At 44.3% G+C, this 17,658-nt stretch overlaps 1 protein-coding gene across 1 annotated transcript in view; it reads left to right on the forward strand.

The window, feature by feature from the left end:
• The window catches only part of LOC135220603 (gamma-tubulin complex component 3 homolog), a 269,457-nt gene that overhangs the window by 128,751 nt on the left and 123,048 nt on the right, over positions 1 to 17,658 (forward strand). The window contains exons 4-5 of the mRNA XM_064257896.1: positions 8,335 to 8,509; positions 8,725 to 8,853. Of these exons, the coding sequence (XP_064113966.1) occupies positions 8,335 to 8,509; positions 8,725 to 8,853 (304 nt within the window). The remainder of the gene's footprint in view (positions 1 to 8,334; positions 8,510 to 8,724; positions 8,854 to 17,658) is intronic.

Below are 17,658 nucleotides of genomic sequence, written 5' to 3' on the forward strand. Positions count from 1 at the left end.
CCTCTGTCGGACTCCCAGGACCAGGGAGGGGGCAAGTTGAAAACCGAAGGAGGGTTACGGGAACCCCCCCACCGATCTGGCGTCCCTTCGGCAGGATAAGGCTGCCAAAGATCGTGCACGTGCACGAATCATGAAAGATTGCGTCTCGTCCTCCGAGGCGTCCTCCCCGCAAGGTTGGAGCTCTCGGAAGGACTCGCGCCCTCTAAGAAGCTTTAGAGAAGAGGACGCTTCACGTCCTCTCTCTCGTCAGGAGGGAACGTCAGATCCGCCCCATAACGCCTCTAGGCCTGGACCTCTGTCGGACTCCCAGGACTAGGGAGAGGGCATGTCGAAAGCCGAAGGAGGGTTACGGGGAACCCACATCGATCTGGCGTCCCTTCGGCTTGACTTAATATCGATAAGCGTGACAAAGACGCAAAATGTCGCACAGGCGGCTGTCGTCTTGGTCAAGAGATTAAAAAATGTCCTTAAGGCAGGACCCTCACAAGGACGCCTTTCGAGACATTCAACGCTCTATCGAGAGGAAGGAACGTCTTTACTCTTGTAGCGAGGATTGTTTTCTTGCTTTCCAAGACGCTCCACCTTCACAATTTGCCTCATCGAAGCCAGAAGGCCCCTGGCTTCGTTAAGATGGCCACTTCGCTCTCTGCGAAGAGAGCGTTTGAGAGAGTCCAGGATTGGATGGATTCAAGGAAGGTTAAAGGGAAGACTTCGTTTGCACTTCCTCCATCTAGACTGAAAGGGAGAGCTGGGATCTGGTACGAAACAGGAGAAGAAGCAGGATTGAAAGCACCGTCTTCTTCTCAAGGAGATTTCGCCAATTTGGTGGACGCTCCAAGGAGGTCTTATTTGTCATCGGCTAAGGTTTCCTCCTCCCCTCATGGCGCTATGTATACGTTATGTGACGTTCGCTTTACTACGAAACGGGATATTGTTCAAGCTCATAAGATTGACGTCCGGCAAGCTGATTTGCATAGTCAAACAGCTCGCCAAGACGCATCTTACTCGTCCCTAAGGGACGCTCTGTCAGCGGACAGAGATGACACTGGACAGACTATCCTAGTTTTCGACAGGAGAAGGGCAAAGAATTCCTCATACCCAAGAACACACAGGCGTCCTTTTAAATGCCCTTCTGCAGTGTCGATGAGCGTGACAAAGACGCAAGATGTCGCACAGCCGGCCGTCGTTTTTGTCAAGAGTGGCGAACGTCCTTAAGACTCGTCCTGATGACGATCACCGTACTTATGCTTAGGACGCTCGCGTTTCATGAGCGGCTCTCCCCTCGCCAGGAAGCCTCTCAAGTTACTCGTGTTGACGCACGTCATTTACTATGACGCTTCCCTTGATGTTCGTCGCTCTTCTATTCCGGACGCTCTTCAAGACGCTCAAAGAATGCAATCAGGACGTTCGGCAAGCACCTCGCGACGATGCCTTTCGGAACGCTCGGCGTTCCTTTTTTGAGCGCGTGTCTGGATATGTTCATTTGCATTACTAAGACGCAAAATGTTGCACAGGCGGCCACCGTCTTTGTTAGAAGGTAACGAAAGTCTTTAAGGCCGTCTTGGAGACGATAGCCTTACGTCTTCCTATAGTGCTCTCACACTTCAGGAGCAGTGTGCGGCTCTCCAGGACGCTTTTCGGGTGGCCTTTCAGAAGACGCTCGACGTCATAAACATTGATAAGCTTTTTGGAAGACGCTCGATGTCTTACACATCTGGACGCTCGCCAGGACGCTAGCGAGGACGCTCGCCAGGACGCTTTTGAAGACGCTCGGCATCCTACACGTCATGACGCTCGGTAGAGCACTTGCCAGGACGTTCTTCAGAACGATAGGCGTCCTACGCATCAAGACGTTCGGCAGGATTCCTGCAAGAACGCTCTTCAAGAGGGCGTCGTCGAAGTAGTAGAGAAGGAGTTTGGTCTCGTCAAGATGTCTACTTCGCTTTCTACGAAGGGAGCGTTCAATAGAATCCATCACTTGATGAATTCCAGGAAAACTGTAAGCAGATTTCGGTGTCATAAAACGCCTCGTCTGCTTTCGGGATTGCGCTGCCGAAGGGGAACATTAAGGTCCTTCCTGTCGTAAGCCCAGTCTCTAATCAGGAATCCTGCCCCTTCCTCGATTTCTGCGGGAATCGGGAAGGCTATATGCTCGAATTCCTGGATTACTTTCCGTCATGCAATTGGTTAGTTCTCATTGACAAAGTTCTTAATAACATTTTATCGCATAAGCGGATAAGTAACAAAATTTCGAAAGAGCTCTCATTCATTAGTCAGAGGCTCATCCAGGAAAAAGACTTATAGACTACGTCCATGAAGTCTTATGTCAAATATCATAAGAAGCTTGAACTTTCCTTTTCGATCTTCGGTTCTCACTTGAGGATTTCCATTTGAATAATATTATTCCTTTTCTTGGCAAAGAGAATGAAGACAGTCGATTTCCATTCTCTCTCTCTCCTCGTCGAGGAAAGAATGTAGTAGAGAATTAGATGTTCAAGTGACTGCAATACTTAGGTATTTTATCTTCGCGTCATATTACTAATGTAAAGTTCAAGTCATATACGCATATCGTGGTTACCTCTACAGATGGCAACCGAAAGGACTGTTATTTTAAGTGTATTTAATCGGTCCTTCCTGCAAACTTCCAGGAGTTTCCGGTGTAAGGACAATGCTTGAAGGTATTGTTACAACAACACCAACTCAGCTTCTGCATGTAGCGAATTATGTTTCGCTTAAATATGCCTGCTTGAGAATTTTCTTATGATCGATAATAGTAACGAACCTATTCCTTCGTAGAAGAGAGTAGCTGGTAACTCAGGCAGAATAGTGCGAAACGAGAGGTTGCTGTCATTGTGGATGACGCAGTATATTTAATCGGTACTCCCGGCAACTTTCCAGGAGTTTCCGATTTAACATTTGGTTAATTAAGCGTAATGTTACGACAACACAAAATCAGCTTCTGTATTAGCGAATTCTGTTTCGCTTAGATATGCCAACTTGAGAGTTTCTGTTCAAATAATGGAAAATCTATTCCTTAGATGAATAGAATAGCTGGCAACTCGGCATAAGACTGCGAGAAGGTGAACATAAGCTGCTGCCTGTAACTGTCACAGTGTCTCACACTGTCACCAACTCAGTGTTAGGTAGCTCGTTGTACTGCTCAGTCGGTTACGTCTCTCTCTCCCGCGGGATTGATTTACGAACCGTATCTCTGCCCTACAATCATGACTTTCGCCTCGGGTTGAGGGGATTTCTGGTAATCATGAATAAACGACTTCCTTTTGCTAAGAAATTTTCAACAGAGATATCTCTTAGACATGTTCGGCGCTGCTTACCGCACTGTAACAGAATTCTGTACGAGTCTACCCTTATTAGGGAAGGAAGCATGCTTAGTGAGGGAATGGATGAGTCTGCTGGGGACCATTTCCTCGCTGGAGAAGCTTGTTTCCCTGAATAGACTGCAATTCAGACCTCTACAGTTTTTCCTACAGGAGAACTGAAATAACATCAAAGATCTAGAGATAATTCTAAACGTCTCTCAATGGGTTAAGGATCACCTCAGGTGATAATGAGAGGGAGCCAGGCATCCGGACAGAGGTCCTGGCACATAATCTAAAAGAATTGGAAGCAATTTGGTTGGCTCTCCAGTTCCTCGAAGAGTGAGGTTTTGGTCGAGTGGTCCAAATCATCTCAGATAATTCCGCAGCTCTCTCATATCCCAAGAAAAGAGAGATGGTTATCGGCATAGGCACGGAACGTAACGATCCTTAAGAGGTTCGTTACACGATTGCACGTCCGTGCGGATCTTCTCGATCGACGGCAGCAACTACTGACGTTTGACTTTTGAGTAATCCTCGCTTAGAAGTATATCGAGAGTTGTGGAGACTTTGGGGACGTCCTTTCGTAGATTTTGCAATATTGAAGACGAAGAAGCTTCCTCTACGTTGCGCCCTTATTCTCGATCCGAGAGCGGTAGCAATAGACGCCATCCTATAGTATGGAATGGGGATAGTTGGTTAGCCCTTTTCCCCTATTCAAAAGCTTAGGAAATGTAATAAGATAATCGCTGGCGTCAGAGGGAGTGAGAAAGACGCTGATCGCCCCATGTTGGCCTTCGAGAGGCTGGATTCACAGAGGTCACGGCCTTCAGAGAGCACTTTCCAAGGACCCTTCCCGAGAGAATCGGTCTACTCTAACAGCCTCACTTCGAGAGGTACCTAAAATCTCTCCGCTCTGAGTCTGAATGCGTTCAGACTGTCAAGAAGCGAGAGGATCTTCAAGATTAATTGCAAGTCTCATTGCCAAAGCAAAGCAGTGCTGCATATTTTGCAGTGTACCATTCCGAGTGGGCCGTTTCTGGACATAGGGCAGGAAGAATGACTGTTCCTCCACCTCTGACCTCTGTGAATTACTTTACCGCCTTCCCATTCCGTCTGAAGTATGGGATAAGCTAGCAGTCCCAACTATTGTAGAATACGGAAATATGTTGACGGCCTCTAGGCTCAGAGATTCGGATCTGTCAAACAACAAAGCCCTTCACGATCTTTGAGGTCTGTGGAAATCTTGAAATTTTTTAGATCGAAGCTTCCGGCATGGAACTTAGATGTAGTCTGAAGTTCCTGATGTCAAAGCATTTCGAACCTCTCCTTTCTGTAAACTTAATACACGTAACCAGAAAGGCTAATTTTCTAACCACTCTAGCTGCGGCAAAGATGGTTAGTGAGGTTTTAGCCATCATCAGAGGTTTTGGCTTTAGAGGACATAATTCGGTGTCCTCTAAGCCTTCCGTTCTTGCTAAGAACGAAAACCCGTCTAACCCTTGGCCCAGAGACCTGGAGATCAAGGGAATGGCACAAATTTTTGGGCAAGAGCCACAGAGAGTCCTGTGCCCTGTCGGGACTCTCAAGTTTTATCTTGATAAAACTAAAGAAAGTCGAGGTCATTCGGACAATCTGCGGTGTTCCGTAAAAAGACCAGACTTGCCCATGTCGAAGAACGCCCTGGCGTTATTTTTAAGGAGTCTTTCTAAGAGGCTCATTCGTCATGTTTGAACAAAGATTTGAAACCTTTGAAAGTAAATGCTCACGAGGTGAGGGCGCGGCCTCGGAAGCATTTCAACAGAGCATGACACTCGGTAATATCCTGAGTGCCACGTTTGAGCGAAGCAACTCTGTGTTCGCTTCACACTCCCGACGGGATGTGAAGACGACATATGAGATCTGCGAGTCGCTAGGACCATACATATCCGTAGAAAATATTATTGGAGGCAGGAAGCAGCACGAATCCTATCCTATAGAAAAGGGATAGGTGTGCTTTTAACTTTGAAGGGTTGGTCGCTTGAGGCGCTTTCCCTTTCGTTAGCCTAGAAGTTATGGGACTAACTTCGATAGGTTAGGTCAGGTGGTGGTTTTAGCTTCGTTGCCCTCACAGTATGGTCAATATGGTCTAGTCACATTGTGGTCACGCTCCCGTTGACAGATCATCTAGAGCGCACCAACTACACAGGTCACTACCTTGTTGGCAACTCTAGTAAAGCAAAAGCAGACTTCGGTGACAGTAATCAAGAAGTCAGCTATGCTAACAGGTAAGGAATCAAGATGTCAATCATCTGCACTTGAGGTGTTTCCTAATCCTTCTATTCTGTCCCTTCCCACCTCCAATGGTGGGATTCAGCTATATATATATCTGACAGGTAAGTTTCATGAACAAAATGTTATTGTTATGATACAATAAAGTTTGTTCATACTTACCTGGCAGATATATATAATTAAAGTACCCACCCACCTCCCCTCAGGGGACAGTGGTATGAAAAATCTGAATAGAAAATGGGAATGATTCCTGATATCCGCCTCCCAGCGGCGGGAATGGGTACTAACCACCTGGCCGCCCACTGCGTGTGCCGGGAGTTTTGAAATTCTGTCGGACTTCGGAGAATACAGCTATATATATATCTGCCAGGTAAGTATGAACAAACTTTATTGTATCATAACAATAACATTTTTATACATACTTACCTGACAGATATATACGATTAATGGCCCACCCAGCCTCCCCGCAGGAGACAGGTGGAAGAGAAGAAATCTGATTAGAAAACGGGAATGGTTCCTAGTCCTGCCACCCAGGGCAGGGCGGTAGATCACCTGACCTACCGGTAGCGTGTGCCGCGAAATTTGAATTTCTGTCGGGGACAACGGAGTCTATAGCTAAGTATATATCTGTCAGGTAAGTATGTATAAAACTTTATTGTATCATGACAATATCATATTTCTGTTTTTGCTGAATGTTTTTGTTTAAAACAAAATGTATTAGTGAACATATGATCTTAATTGTCCCACTATTTTATTATTGATGATCTTAATGATATTCAGTTAACAGTATAAATTAATATAGATAATAAATTATAATGAGTGAATAAGATTTTAAAAAAAACATGAAAAAAGGAGAAAAAATACGTTTTTGATGCAATAGTTATGTTTGATGATGCTCCTGACCCCACAGTTCTGAAATCAGAAAAATTCCAAAAACTGAACCACATCTGGCCTGGACGATATCTGATAAAGGATGGTGTACCTGTACTGTATTTATAATGAAATATAAAAGATGATAAATATGATGATAGAATAAAGCTGCATAGAGGGAACTGGCACTTTCTCTCTTTCTTGTGTCATTTGCCATGTAAACACAAGTGTTGTTCAATAATTCACTTTTGTCTTAGTAAAGTTTACCTTTGTCATGTCTTTCTTTCCTAAAAGCATAAAGCATCATACTGTAGCTACCTGTCAGGCAGCAGATAGGTAAAACTGTAAATGCTCGGTGATTGGCAGCAGTACTTCCAACCCTTCCAGACAGAATGTCATAATGACTGTGCATACTGTGCATAAGTTAAATGAATTACAAGGTAAAAGCATTTTAGTTGAGTGTACGTACAGTATAAATACAACTGTATATGTAAATTAAAAATATAAATGAAAAGTTTATTTATTTCATCGATGAACATTTATCTATTTAAAATAGCTGACCGTCTTTGTGTCTGTCTTATCTGATATCCGGATTAATGGGGTCCAGTTTAACGAGGGTCAACTGTATTATGTTGCAAGCTGTTGACAAGGAAGTTAGTTTTTCACAAGGGGACGCAGTCTGCTCCTTCTCTCTTGGGTTCCTTGCCAAGAATGAGGACCCTTCCAAACTTTGGCCCCGTTTACCCGTTTATTCACTACCCTTTCCTTTTTTCTGAGAGACTTTATCTCTGAAGGACACTCTCAGATTCTAGAGGACGTCTTGCCTGCCTTTAAGGTTTAGGCTCACGAGGTTTGGGTCGTTGCTACCTCTCTTGCGTTTAGACATAATATATGTCTCTCAGCTATTTTGCAATTGACTCATTAGAAATGCAAGTCAGTCTTCCCTTCACGCTACCTCAAGGACATGGAAACTGTGTTTTAAAATTGTAGCATCTTAGGACCTTTATCCACGGCTGGCATGGCATTGGGAGGTGAGGCCTAAGGGGCTCTCTTTTCCTCTTACTATCCCCTCACCTTAACGCAGGGCTTTGAGTCAAAAGGGGAGCCTAAGGGTACGTTGTACCTGGAATATCCTTCGGTTTTTAGGGGTTTGCTTGTGTTTTTATTGCAGTGAGGTGACAGCATTGTTTGGTTCTATTCTGATTTATGCCCAGGGTAAGGGCATCCTTTTTTAAACTTTGCCAGCCATCAGAGAACTTTCTTTGTTGCAAAGTTCCCACTGAAGTAGTGGCAACCCTTGGCTATACCACCATGCCCACTACAGGGCAAGGTGAGCGCCGACCAGAGGCAGTACCCACCTTTCGCAGCTCTATTATTAGGTAAGGAAACAACAAGCACTGTGTCAATGGTAGCAATTTTCCTATTTCAAAGTCATTACCTTTTTGAATGTTTTGGCATAGAATATGTCCATGTATCCCGCCTCCTTTCAATGTGGAATCAGCTAAGTAATTACTGGGTAAGTTGGGTATATAAAAACGACATTTTTAATAACAAAAGTTTTATACTTGCCAAGCAATTACATAATTGGAGTCCGCCCTCCTCCCCTCGTATGTACAGTAGGGCACAAACTAATTGAAGCTCTGCTAAGTTGTTCCTGTCAGTTCCCAAAAGTGGGCAGGGCCTGGCACCTGCTATACAAAAAAATAGAAGCACTACCGCAAATTTTGAAATATTAGGCTGCTGTGGTTGAAAACCTTATAGCTATATAATTACTTGGTAAGTACAGTATATATATATATAAGAAATTTATCATAAAAATGTCATATTTGTTTTATAGACAACAGTATTGTTCAGGCAACTACATCTCATTAAATAGGGTAATGCTGGAATGACTAATGGCCACCTCGAAGATGAAAGTTTTCCGTTGCCAAACCTGTTTGTGGACAAACCTCTTAAGGCATCCACAATCCCAGAAAACCATAGTCAAGCTACTTCTGAAAGGATGGATGGAGGCAGCAGTCGTGTCTGGCATCTGGCAGAAAGATATAGAAGTATGTGGCAATCTTGTGTTTAACATCTTTAGCCAATTCTTTATTTTGTCATATAATTTATTATTTCAAATGAACATTAGTTTTATGGTTTATGAGCTTAGTAATTTGATAAAACAGAATCTAGTTATTAAACCTGTATGTAATGCATTTTATGTATGTTTTGTAAATATTTGGTCAGTGCTTAAGACTTCATAATTGTTTCTATTGCTCTTTAGCTGCAGCCAGTGCCCAGCCAAATTCACCATTTGCAGAGCTTCAGCAGCTTAATAAATTTCCTATTAGGATGCCAGCAGATAAGTTACCTTTAAAGCAAACCCCTCGTAAACATCCTGCCAAAATAGAAGGTAATAAGATGTAATTTTAGTGGATTAATTCATCAAAATATCTGAATTTTGTGGTTGAGGAGAAGATTGCATAATATCGAAGTAAATATTTTCTTTAAGGGTTGTAAACACACTGAATTTCTGGCTTATGCTGGACTTGATAGCATATGAATATTGCTCATAGTAATTGCTTGAAAAAATAAAGTAAAAAGGATTAAAGCAGTAAAGCCTACAACATCAGAGACTGAAATTTATTTGCATTAATTTTTCTTATCCTCTTTGTTGGATATTTTGCAACACAAAAGAGTAAACATATATTGGTAAACAATTTTATTTGTTCCAACACGGTATACAAACCGTCGGTCCTTTACGATAGGAAATACTTAAGGTGAAGCCTGGATGTGGCCGCTGAACTTTGAAACAAGGCAGTGCGGTAGTTAACTACCGTCCAGTTGTTGGCTATGCCATGAGCGGTTGCGAGTGAACACTTTGCTTTCGGCCGTTGTTGTGTGAGCACGCTCTTCTGCGCTCTCTGCCCGACTTTCTGCTGGACTTCACTTTTTTCCCAGTGAGATATTTCCTGTTTTTTGTTCTTTTGTTTGTTGTTGTTGGTGGTTTGCTTGAGATTTCAATGGATTCTCAGCAATCCCTCGATCTGCAGCCCTTGTTGCCGCCAACTTCTTTCAGGCGTTGCCTGGGGGTAGACAGCAAGAAGTTTTACAGAATTCGCTCCTTGGTCGAAGTAGATCCTCATATGGTTTGTGCTTCGTGACGAGGAGTCGATTGCGATGGTGTAATAACGTGCTGAGTGTCGTTCGTTGTCTGCCGCTCAGTGGGAGAAGTTTGCGGGCAGGAGGCGTTACGTCAGGAGACCAAAAGCCATGGCGGGGAGCATTTCGCCACCTTCCACTCCTGTACTGGACCCTTTGGCCTCGTTCTTGTCCCCCATAATCGCCTTACATTCGCTGCCAACCCTCTGGGGGAAGCTTCTCTCTCCTCTTACCTTTCCGACGAGTCGAGGGGGAAAGGGGAGGAAGGAGCTTTAGCGGCAGCCCTGAGCAATGCCCTTTCTGGGATCTCTCCTTGCCCTGAAGGTCTTCCTTCGGATCAAGGATGGACCTCTCCAATTAACCCGACTATTCCCCCTGCAGGTTTCGTGCACAGGTTAGACCAAGCTTGGGCTTCCCTGGGCCTTGCGGGGTCCCTTTCAGTGCCAGCGCTGATTGCGCACCTTAACCGTACCCTGACCAGTGCTGCTGCCCACTCGGTCTCTACCCCTACCACCTCTGCCGTGACCCAGCCTGGCTACTTGGCTTCTCTGCACCTTGTCTGGTCTCACCACCCTACGAACGGCTCTTCCGCGGGCAGCGGGCATCAGCTGCCTTCCTTTGCCTTCCCAATGCCGTCCCCTGGGTTCCTGCCTTCCTTGATGTTGTCAGACGTGAGGATAATGCCGGCCTTGCTGAGGATGAGACCTGCTACTGCAGAGTTTACTCCAGACCGCTTCCTTGCCCCCTCCGTGCATACCGGCCCTGCTGTAGTTCCAGGACCAGCTGCTGTTCCTGTTCCTGAACCCGGCTGGATATATGAGCCTGCTGTCTCCGATGTTCCCTGGAACACCCTCGTCTCGTTTCTGCAGGTGTTGAGAAGAAGTCAAGGAGGAAGAGAGCTAGGAAGGTGTCGTTGTCATCCTCTTAGTCTTCGTCAGGCTCTTATTCTCCTCCGAGGGTTGCTCGACCTAAGAAGGAAAAGGTCGTTGTCGTTGTTGTCCAGCCTTCTTCTTCCTCCCCCAAGTCCGAGACTTCCTGTCCTTTTCAGACTGATTTCCAGTCAGGACAAGGAAGGAAAGGGAAGAAGAAAACCAAATGGAAACACTAGGCCTGGCATTCCCCTCCAGCTGCTGCCACTGGTGGGGGGATTGGGTATTGAGCCATTAGGCAACTTGGCAGCTATATGGAGCCGAGACCTGGGTAGTGGATGTCCTTCAGGAGGGTGATCTACTCCCCTTAGAGTCTCCACCACCCCTCGCCAACCATCTGGTTCTGCTTCGATCCTTTGTAGTGGGATCCGAGGGACACCAGGCATTGCTTGCAGGAAGTGCAAGCAGTGTTGGAGAAGAGCGCTATAGAAGTCGCGTTGGACAGGTCTCTGGGGTTTTACAGCCGAATCTTTCTCGTAGAGAAGGCTTCGGGGGGATGGAGACCAGTTGTAGACATCTCCCCTGAACCGATTCGTTCGCCAGACTCGGTTCAAGATGAAAACAGTGCGTTTAGTGTTGGCTTCCATCAGGGAGAACAACTTCATGCTTATGGTGGACCTGAAGGATGCGTATTTTTAAATACCCATCCACAGGTCTTCCCGCAAGTACCTCCGCTTCGTCCTGGGGGAGACGATCTACCAGTTCAAGGCTCTATGCTTCAGACTGTCGACCGCTCCCCAGGTGTTCACGAGAGTGTTCACCTTGGTTTCAGTTTGGGCACATTCGAACAGGATACGTCTCTTGAGGTATCTCGACGATTGGCTTGTCCTGGCAAGATCTCGCTTGCAGTTGCTTCACGGATCAACTCCTCGAGTTTTGTTGGAATCTCAGGATCCTGATAAACCTGGAGAAGTCAGATCTCGAAACCAAGCAGAGGACGTTGTATCTGGGCATGCTGATAGACAAGGTAGCAGCATGAGTCTTCCCCTCGGACTCTCGTATCAACAAGTTCAGAGAGGTTGTGTGGCGGCTCCTGTCAAGACAGGAGCAAACTGCCCGGCTTTGACAAGTCATGATCAGTCACTTGTTGTCCTTGGAAAAGCTGGTCCCTCACGGATGGCTGCACCTGCAGTCTCTTCAGTGGAGACTCAGGGACTTTTGGTCCCAGTCACGAGATCCTCAGTCCCTCCTTGTTCCTCTCTCATGGGAGGTTAGGCAGGACCTGGATTGGTGATTGGACGACAGGAACTTCACGGTAGGATTGGATCTCACCACTCCCCCTCCGGACATGCTCCTATTCTTGGATGCATCGAACAGGGAGTGGGGCGTACACCTGGAGGAGTTGCTGACTGCAGGTGTGTGGAACGATTGCGACTAGCACCTTCACATCAATGTTCTCGAACTCAAGGCAGCCTTCCTGGCTCTCCAAGAGTTTTGGGAACGAATGATGGGACACTGTGTTGTTGATGAGCGACAACACCACGGTAGATTCATATGTCAACTTGAAAGGGGGACTTGTCTCCCTCGAGCTCCACAGGTTGACAATGCAGGTGGACGAGTGGGCCTTGGCTCACGCAGTGGAGCTGTCAGCCAGGTACACTCCGGGCAAGAGGAATGTAGTGGCAGACAAGCTCAGCCACCAGAATCAGGTGGTAGGAACCGAGTGGTCCTTACACCAGTACGTAGCTGAAAGGCTCTTCAGCCTATGGGGGCGTGCAATCATAGACTTGTTCGCCACCCGGTACAACAGGAAGATGGAGATCTGCTCGGTTGTACCGGACCCGTGGGCAGGAGCAGAAGACGCATTCCAACATCCCTGGGACAACCTGGAAGAGTACGCCTTTCCCCATTCTGTCTGATCTGCGCCATGCTCAACAGGGTGCGGATTACGCAGAATCTAAGAATGATTCTGGTGGCACCCAAATGGCCGCAAGCCGTTTGGTATCCTGACCTTCCGACTCTCCTAGCTGAAGCACTGAGGGAGTTCTCCCCGTGGCACAACCTGCTGTCTCAACCACACGTAGAATGGTACCATCAAGCAGTGGAGTCCCTGTGTCTTCACGCTTGGAAGTTATCAACCATCTCTTGCGAGCGAAAGGCTTTTCACGCCAAGCAGCAACAGAGATGGCTGGATACCTGAGGAAGTCCTCTGCGGCTGTTTACCCGGTGAAGTGGGCTGTCTTCTGTGGTTGGTGTTGTAGACGGGGTATCTCTCCGATCAGACCCACTATTCAGCAGGTTGAAGACTTTCTAGTCTACTTTCGTCAAGAGAAGCTCCTTTCCGTTTCAGCAGTTAAAGGCTATAGGGTGGCTTTAGCCTTGGTCCTCAAGCGTATATGTATAAAGTATACTGTGTAGTGTAGGCGAGGCTACCCTATATGTAAAGATGCTAATGATCACCCTAGTATGGACTAGGCTATATTCTAGAGATGATTTTTCCCGCAAATGATGGTTTTTTTTTTAACTTAATCCCATTTTAAATAGGAGAAAACCTGAATTTGGAGAAAGAGAACCTAAACATTTTCCTTTAATTAGAGCGTGTTTCGTAAGTTTTTATGTACTCTGGCATACAAATCTCCCTTTAAGTCTGCCGTGGGTTGTCTTCTGGTTTTGTATGAAGTCTCAAAGCATCACCTCTTGTGATAAGACACTTAATCAGCACTTAAACCATCTTTAGTTGAAGATTCAGTTTTCTTTCTCTCATGTGAAGAGACGAACTTGAGACTGACAAGTGCTTTGGACATACTAAAAGGAGTCTCAGTTTAGATTGTTGTGAAGATTTTATCTATTATTGAACTTTTCCTCAGTATAATTACGCTGACTTATTGAATGTTTGCTCGGTATAATTGCCTCATCTGCATCAGCTTAATTTTTCTCATACCAGTGCATCCTCGGTTATGTAAGTTCCTTCAAGGTGTATTTATAGACAAGGTATTGCTGTTCAAGGGACTTTGTTTCGGCTCGTGTACAGCGCCTCTATAAGTATACGTACACGGAATGTGTTGTCTATAGGTAGGTAGTGTGAACTTTTATGGGCAAGAATTCTTCTCTACTGAGTCAACTGGATCAAGTTGACCAACTCTGTCGCTAGTATTCCAAAAGCCAAGGATCTGTTGCTTTACCTGGCTCGGTCTCTGTGCATTATGATTTTCAGTTGACTTCCCTAACTCCTCAATCTTATTTAGTGATGTAGGGATGATACTTGCAATTTGCAAGTGTCTGTCAGAAGATGAATAGGTACTTGCTTCTTGAAGAATTTTAGCCCTTAAGGAAGCTTCTTAGATTACAACATGCAGCAAACATTTATTGAACTTGAAAGTAATCCAGGACCATCATTGGGCCAGATTCTGTTGGAGGAATGCTGAAACTAAGAGTTGACCTTTTTTTTTTTTTCTTCCAAACCTTCTTCCAGGTTTTGTTTTTCCCTGTCTTGTAACAAGAAGCAAAAAAATTTTGACAAGTGCTGTTACACTGACACACACCACAGAATGGTCAGTACTACACTTGGTAAAGTTTACCAGACATCAGGGCAGCGGAAAGACCATTGAAGATGCCTAACAGGTTTATCCTTGGTCAGAAACTGTCATACTAGAAAGATTACTTTTTAACTGAAATGAACAACATGAAACAGGCAGTCACCGGTTATGGTGGAATTGGTTCATGGCAATCCGGTTTTTATGGTCTTTGTGTAGTGGCCTGGACCAGCTTTCTACAATATACAGGAAAGCAGTCTGCCACAGAGATATTTAGGATTCACAGTCGTGAATAGGAGTTGGGATGCAAGGTGCATATTCAGCCTCTCTCTCTCTCTCTCTCTCTCTCTCTCTCTCTCTCTCTCTCTCTCTCTCTCTCCGGGCTGGTAGAGGACTCGAGTTGACTTCTCACTTCCGTTCATGGTTGGTTTGCTTGAAGGTGTAGTTTAAACACATCGAAGTATAAAACAGATATATATTCTCTTAACTATTTACAAGTCGAGGTACATCTTAGAGATAGGAGCTCTTCTGAAGGATTCTTGAGTAGATGAGAGAAAGGAGTATAATGTAACAGAGTTCTCAATTTGATCGTAGGAAGAAGTAAGTGTACAAACTAACATACATACATGACTTTTGGGGTCATGAGAAAGAACAATAGATCCAAGGTTTGATCTAGATTCTCATGGGAGTTCGCGTGGTTGCATCGACCCATGGAACTGATGAGATGTTTGTTTATATGAAATATAATGAATGAGTATATTTGCACACATCCTGAGTGGATTAGTTAATTTTGAGTTTTTTTCCTCATTGACCTATTATACAGAGGATAGCGATACTTTTTATAAAGGAATGGGGTGGTTCATTTCCATTTTGTGTGCAATTCCATTACACTTGTCTAGCGCCATTAAATTGCCTAACAGAGCCACCATTAACCAGTACCAGTTATCGGTGCCATAAGCATCATAAATCACCAAGTTTCTGTTAATGGCAGTTTTCCCTTGTCAGCACCCTGCCGAGAACGGAACCCCCGCCGATAACCGGGGACTATCTTTATTGGTTTGGTAGTTAATGGTGGCCTCACACTAGGCCTTTTTTTTCTCCAGCTTCGAGCCGTTGCTGGCGAAAATGAAAAACTGGGAGCATTTAACTCGAGAGTTTAGCTTCCCGACAGAACGGGAAGCAGCCAGCACGAACAGCGAGCCACAGTGTAGCTTAAACAAAGAAGATGGCTGCTGCTGATAGGACGTACTCTCAGACCTTTTGCTTCTCTTCTCCTGAGCCACTCTCGAACCCACAAACGTTTTTTGTTACTCTTGCATTCAAGTAAGTTTCCGAGAAATACACCACTGCAGCACATCTTGCAACAGTCCGACAATTTCTGGGCGCCATGATGATATCAGCAGATCAGTTTTGTTTACTTTTTCCTACGGCTCTTGAAACCACGAGTGTGATAGCTTAATTTTGCAGAAGGACATGTTTTGGTGAATTAGGATTCAGAAAGATCAAAACTATCTGCAGAGTGGCCATTACATCCGCAAGGTCAACAGTTGCTTAGGGATGAGGGGAGTGCTTAAATGTGGACTTAATAGCATGCAGATACAGTCCTTACCCCTTCTATCTACTCTAAGGAAGTATTGAGCAAATTTCAAGTTCGAGAATTGCTTAATGACTCCTGTAGAGGCCTAGTAGCCTCAGAGCAAATGATTTTCTGACTTTCGAACTCTTGTGATCAATTTCTCTCTTATTCTTCTGTTTAAAGGATGTCAACTCAAACTACAGAATTCCATGTACTTCCATTAACTAACGCATCTCACACTTAACTGCTTGGATACGCTCTATTAAATCCTACCAATGAGTGGATTTTGAAAGGTATTATTGGTTCTATCCTTAAGTGGAAAACAACTGTGGCTTTGAGTCAGAAGCAGTGGTTTGTATATTGTTCAGGTCAGGGTGTTGTTCTAGAGGAATTTTCACCACCTGTAACCTTGTAGAAATTAAGTTTCTCTGCTTTCTTAGATATAGGAAGAGTTTTTCGCTGTCTACCTTCAAGGTATCGTGTCATGCTTTCTTCAGAATTGAGTCATGCTATTAGATCTGGGTGACGATTAGTTGAGGTTGACGTCCCAAAGGCTCGGTACAGTCTCTCTCTGGAATTTAGATGCAGGTCTGAATTATATCTACAGATTCTTTTGAGTCTCTGGAATGAGTCCAATTGGATGATTTACTTTTTTTTTAGCGCTATCAGCAGTTAAAAAGAGTAAATTTACATATTGCAAGTAGTACTCTTCTCAAAGCTGTTGTAAAGGGAATTCTCTTTTATCTTTTTTCCCTTAGAGCTAAGAATGATGTTGAGGTAAAGTTTTTCTGTGAACTAAGAATTCCAATTTACTGTCTTTGGTGGAGAAGAAGAAGAAACACTTCTCTGCCCTTTTGGGGCAATTAAAACTTACTTAGATATGTTAAGTCTGGAAGAGGCAGTAACTTTATGTTTCATGATTTTAGAAACCTAGAACATCTTTGTCAAAGGTTCAGCCAGAAAGGCCTAAGACTATCATGAAACCACAATAGTAAGCCTGCATTTCTAATACACAAAAGGGCCAGGAGGCATCCCTTTTGACCCTCTTACAACCATAGCTTGAAGGGGATGCTGAGGTAGGCTGCCCCCAATCTTGCCAGTTGCCATTTGATGATTTGGTAGCAACAGGGGTTGGAGTCATGGGTCATATTTGTCCTTAGAGACAGGTGCAGACTAGCTTTTAAAGACTGCTGCGTCCCCGTGACCTGGATACCAATCCATATCTGGTTCACCCTGCAAGACTCCCAAAGCTGTGGGCCTATTGGCAAACTGTGTGCATGCCTCTAGGTAAATCTGACTTCTCCAGTGTCTAGTTAATGGAAAGGGCTTCTTTATTTAGTGCTGAGTAACTTCGCTTGAATCTTTTCTCCAGAAACTTCAGTGCAAGCCAATTATAAATATTTGGTTTGTTGTTAAAAAAGAAAGTAACTTTTAAAAACAATTTCTTTGTACAAACCCTTTACTTGTAATGAGAATGACCTCATTCCAACCCACTATTTCTTGCAATTAGTGGTTTAGAAAACAGGAAAGAATACACTTGTCAAAAGACTGTTATCTGGGCACATACCTGTGTATGCACTGTTAAAGAGTGGCAAATTTTTTTCAATGGGCTGCTGCTTTTGAACATTTTAGTAATGGTTTTGACTGAAAAGATTTAAAGTTTGTAAAACATTATTTCTTTGTAAATGAAAAGTGAATATTACTTTGTAAATGAAAAGTGAATATTACAGCAATAGAAGTGTGAAATTGAATTGCTAGGTAAGAGATGAAAAGGAGTAGGTGAAAAGAAAAGACAAAAATCAATATTGCATGGGGACAAGGAGATGGAACAAAGAACCTTCAGCACTGCTGAGTGTGCTATGTTGTATATATAGGGGACACGGTAGAAGGTGCCTTCTCATAAACCTCTCCTTTTCAAGAAAGTGGAGTTTTTAACTTAGTGTACATGACTCTCTTAGTTTTCAAGTTGATTGGTATCAATTCCTTTTCCTGTACATACCCAATTCTTTGAGGTTTTGGACTTTTACCTGGCATGTTGGAAAAAGTATGGTTCTAATTATTCATTCATTGTCAGAGGA

Source organism: Macrobrachium nipponense, chromosome 2 (genome assembly GCF_015104395.2).
Source record: "Macrobrachium nipponense isolate FS-2020 chromosome 2, ASM1510439v2, whole genome shotgun sequence".
Lineage (NCBI taxonomy): Eukaryota > Metazoa > Arthropoda > Malacostraca > Decapoda > Palaemonidae > Macrobrachium > Macrobrachium nipponense.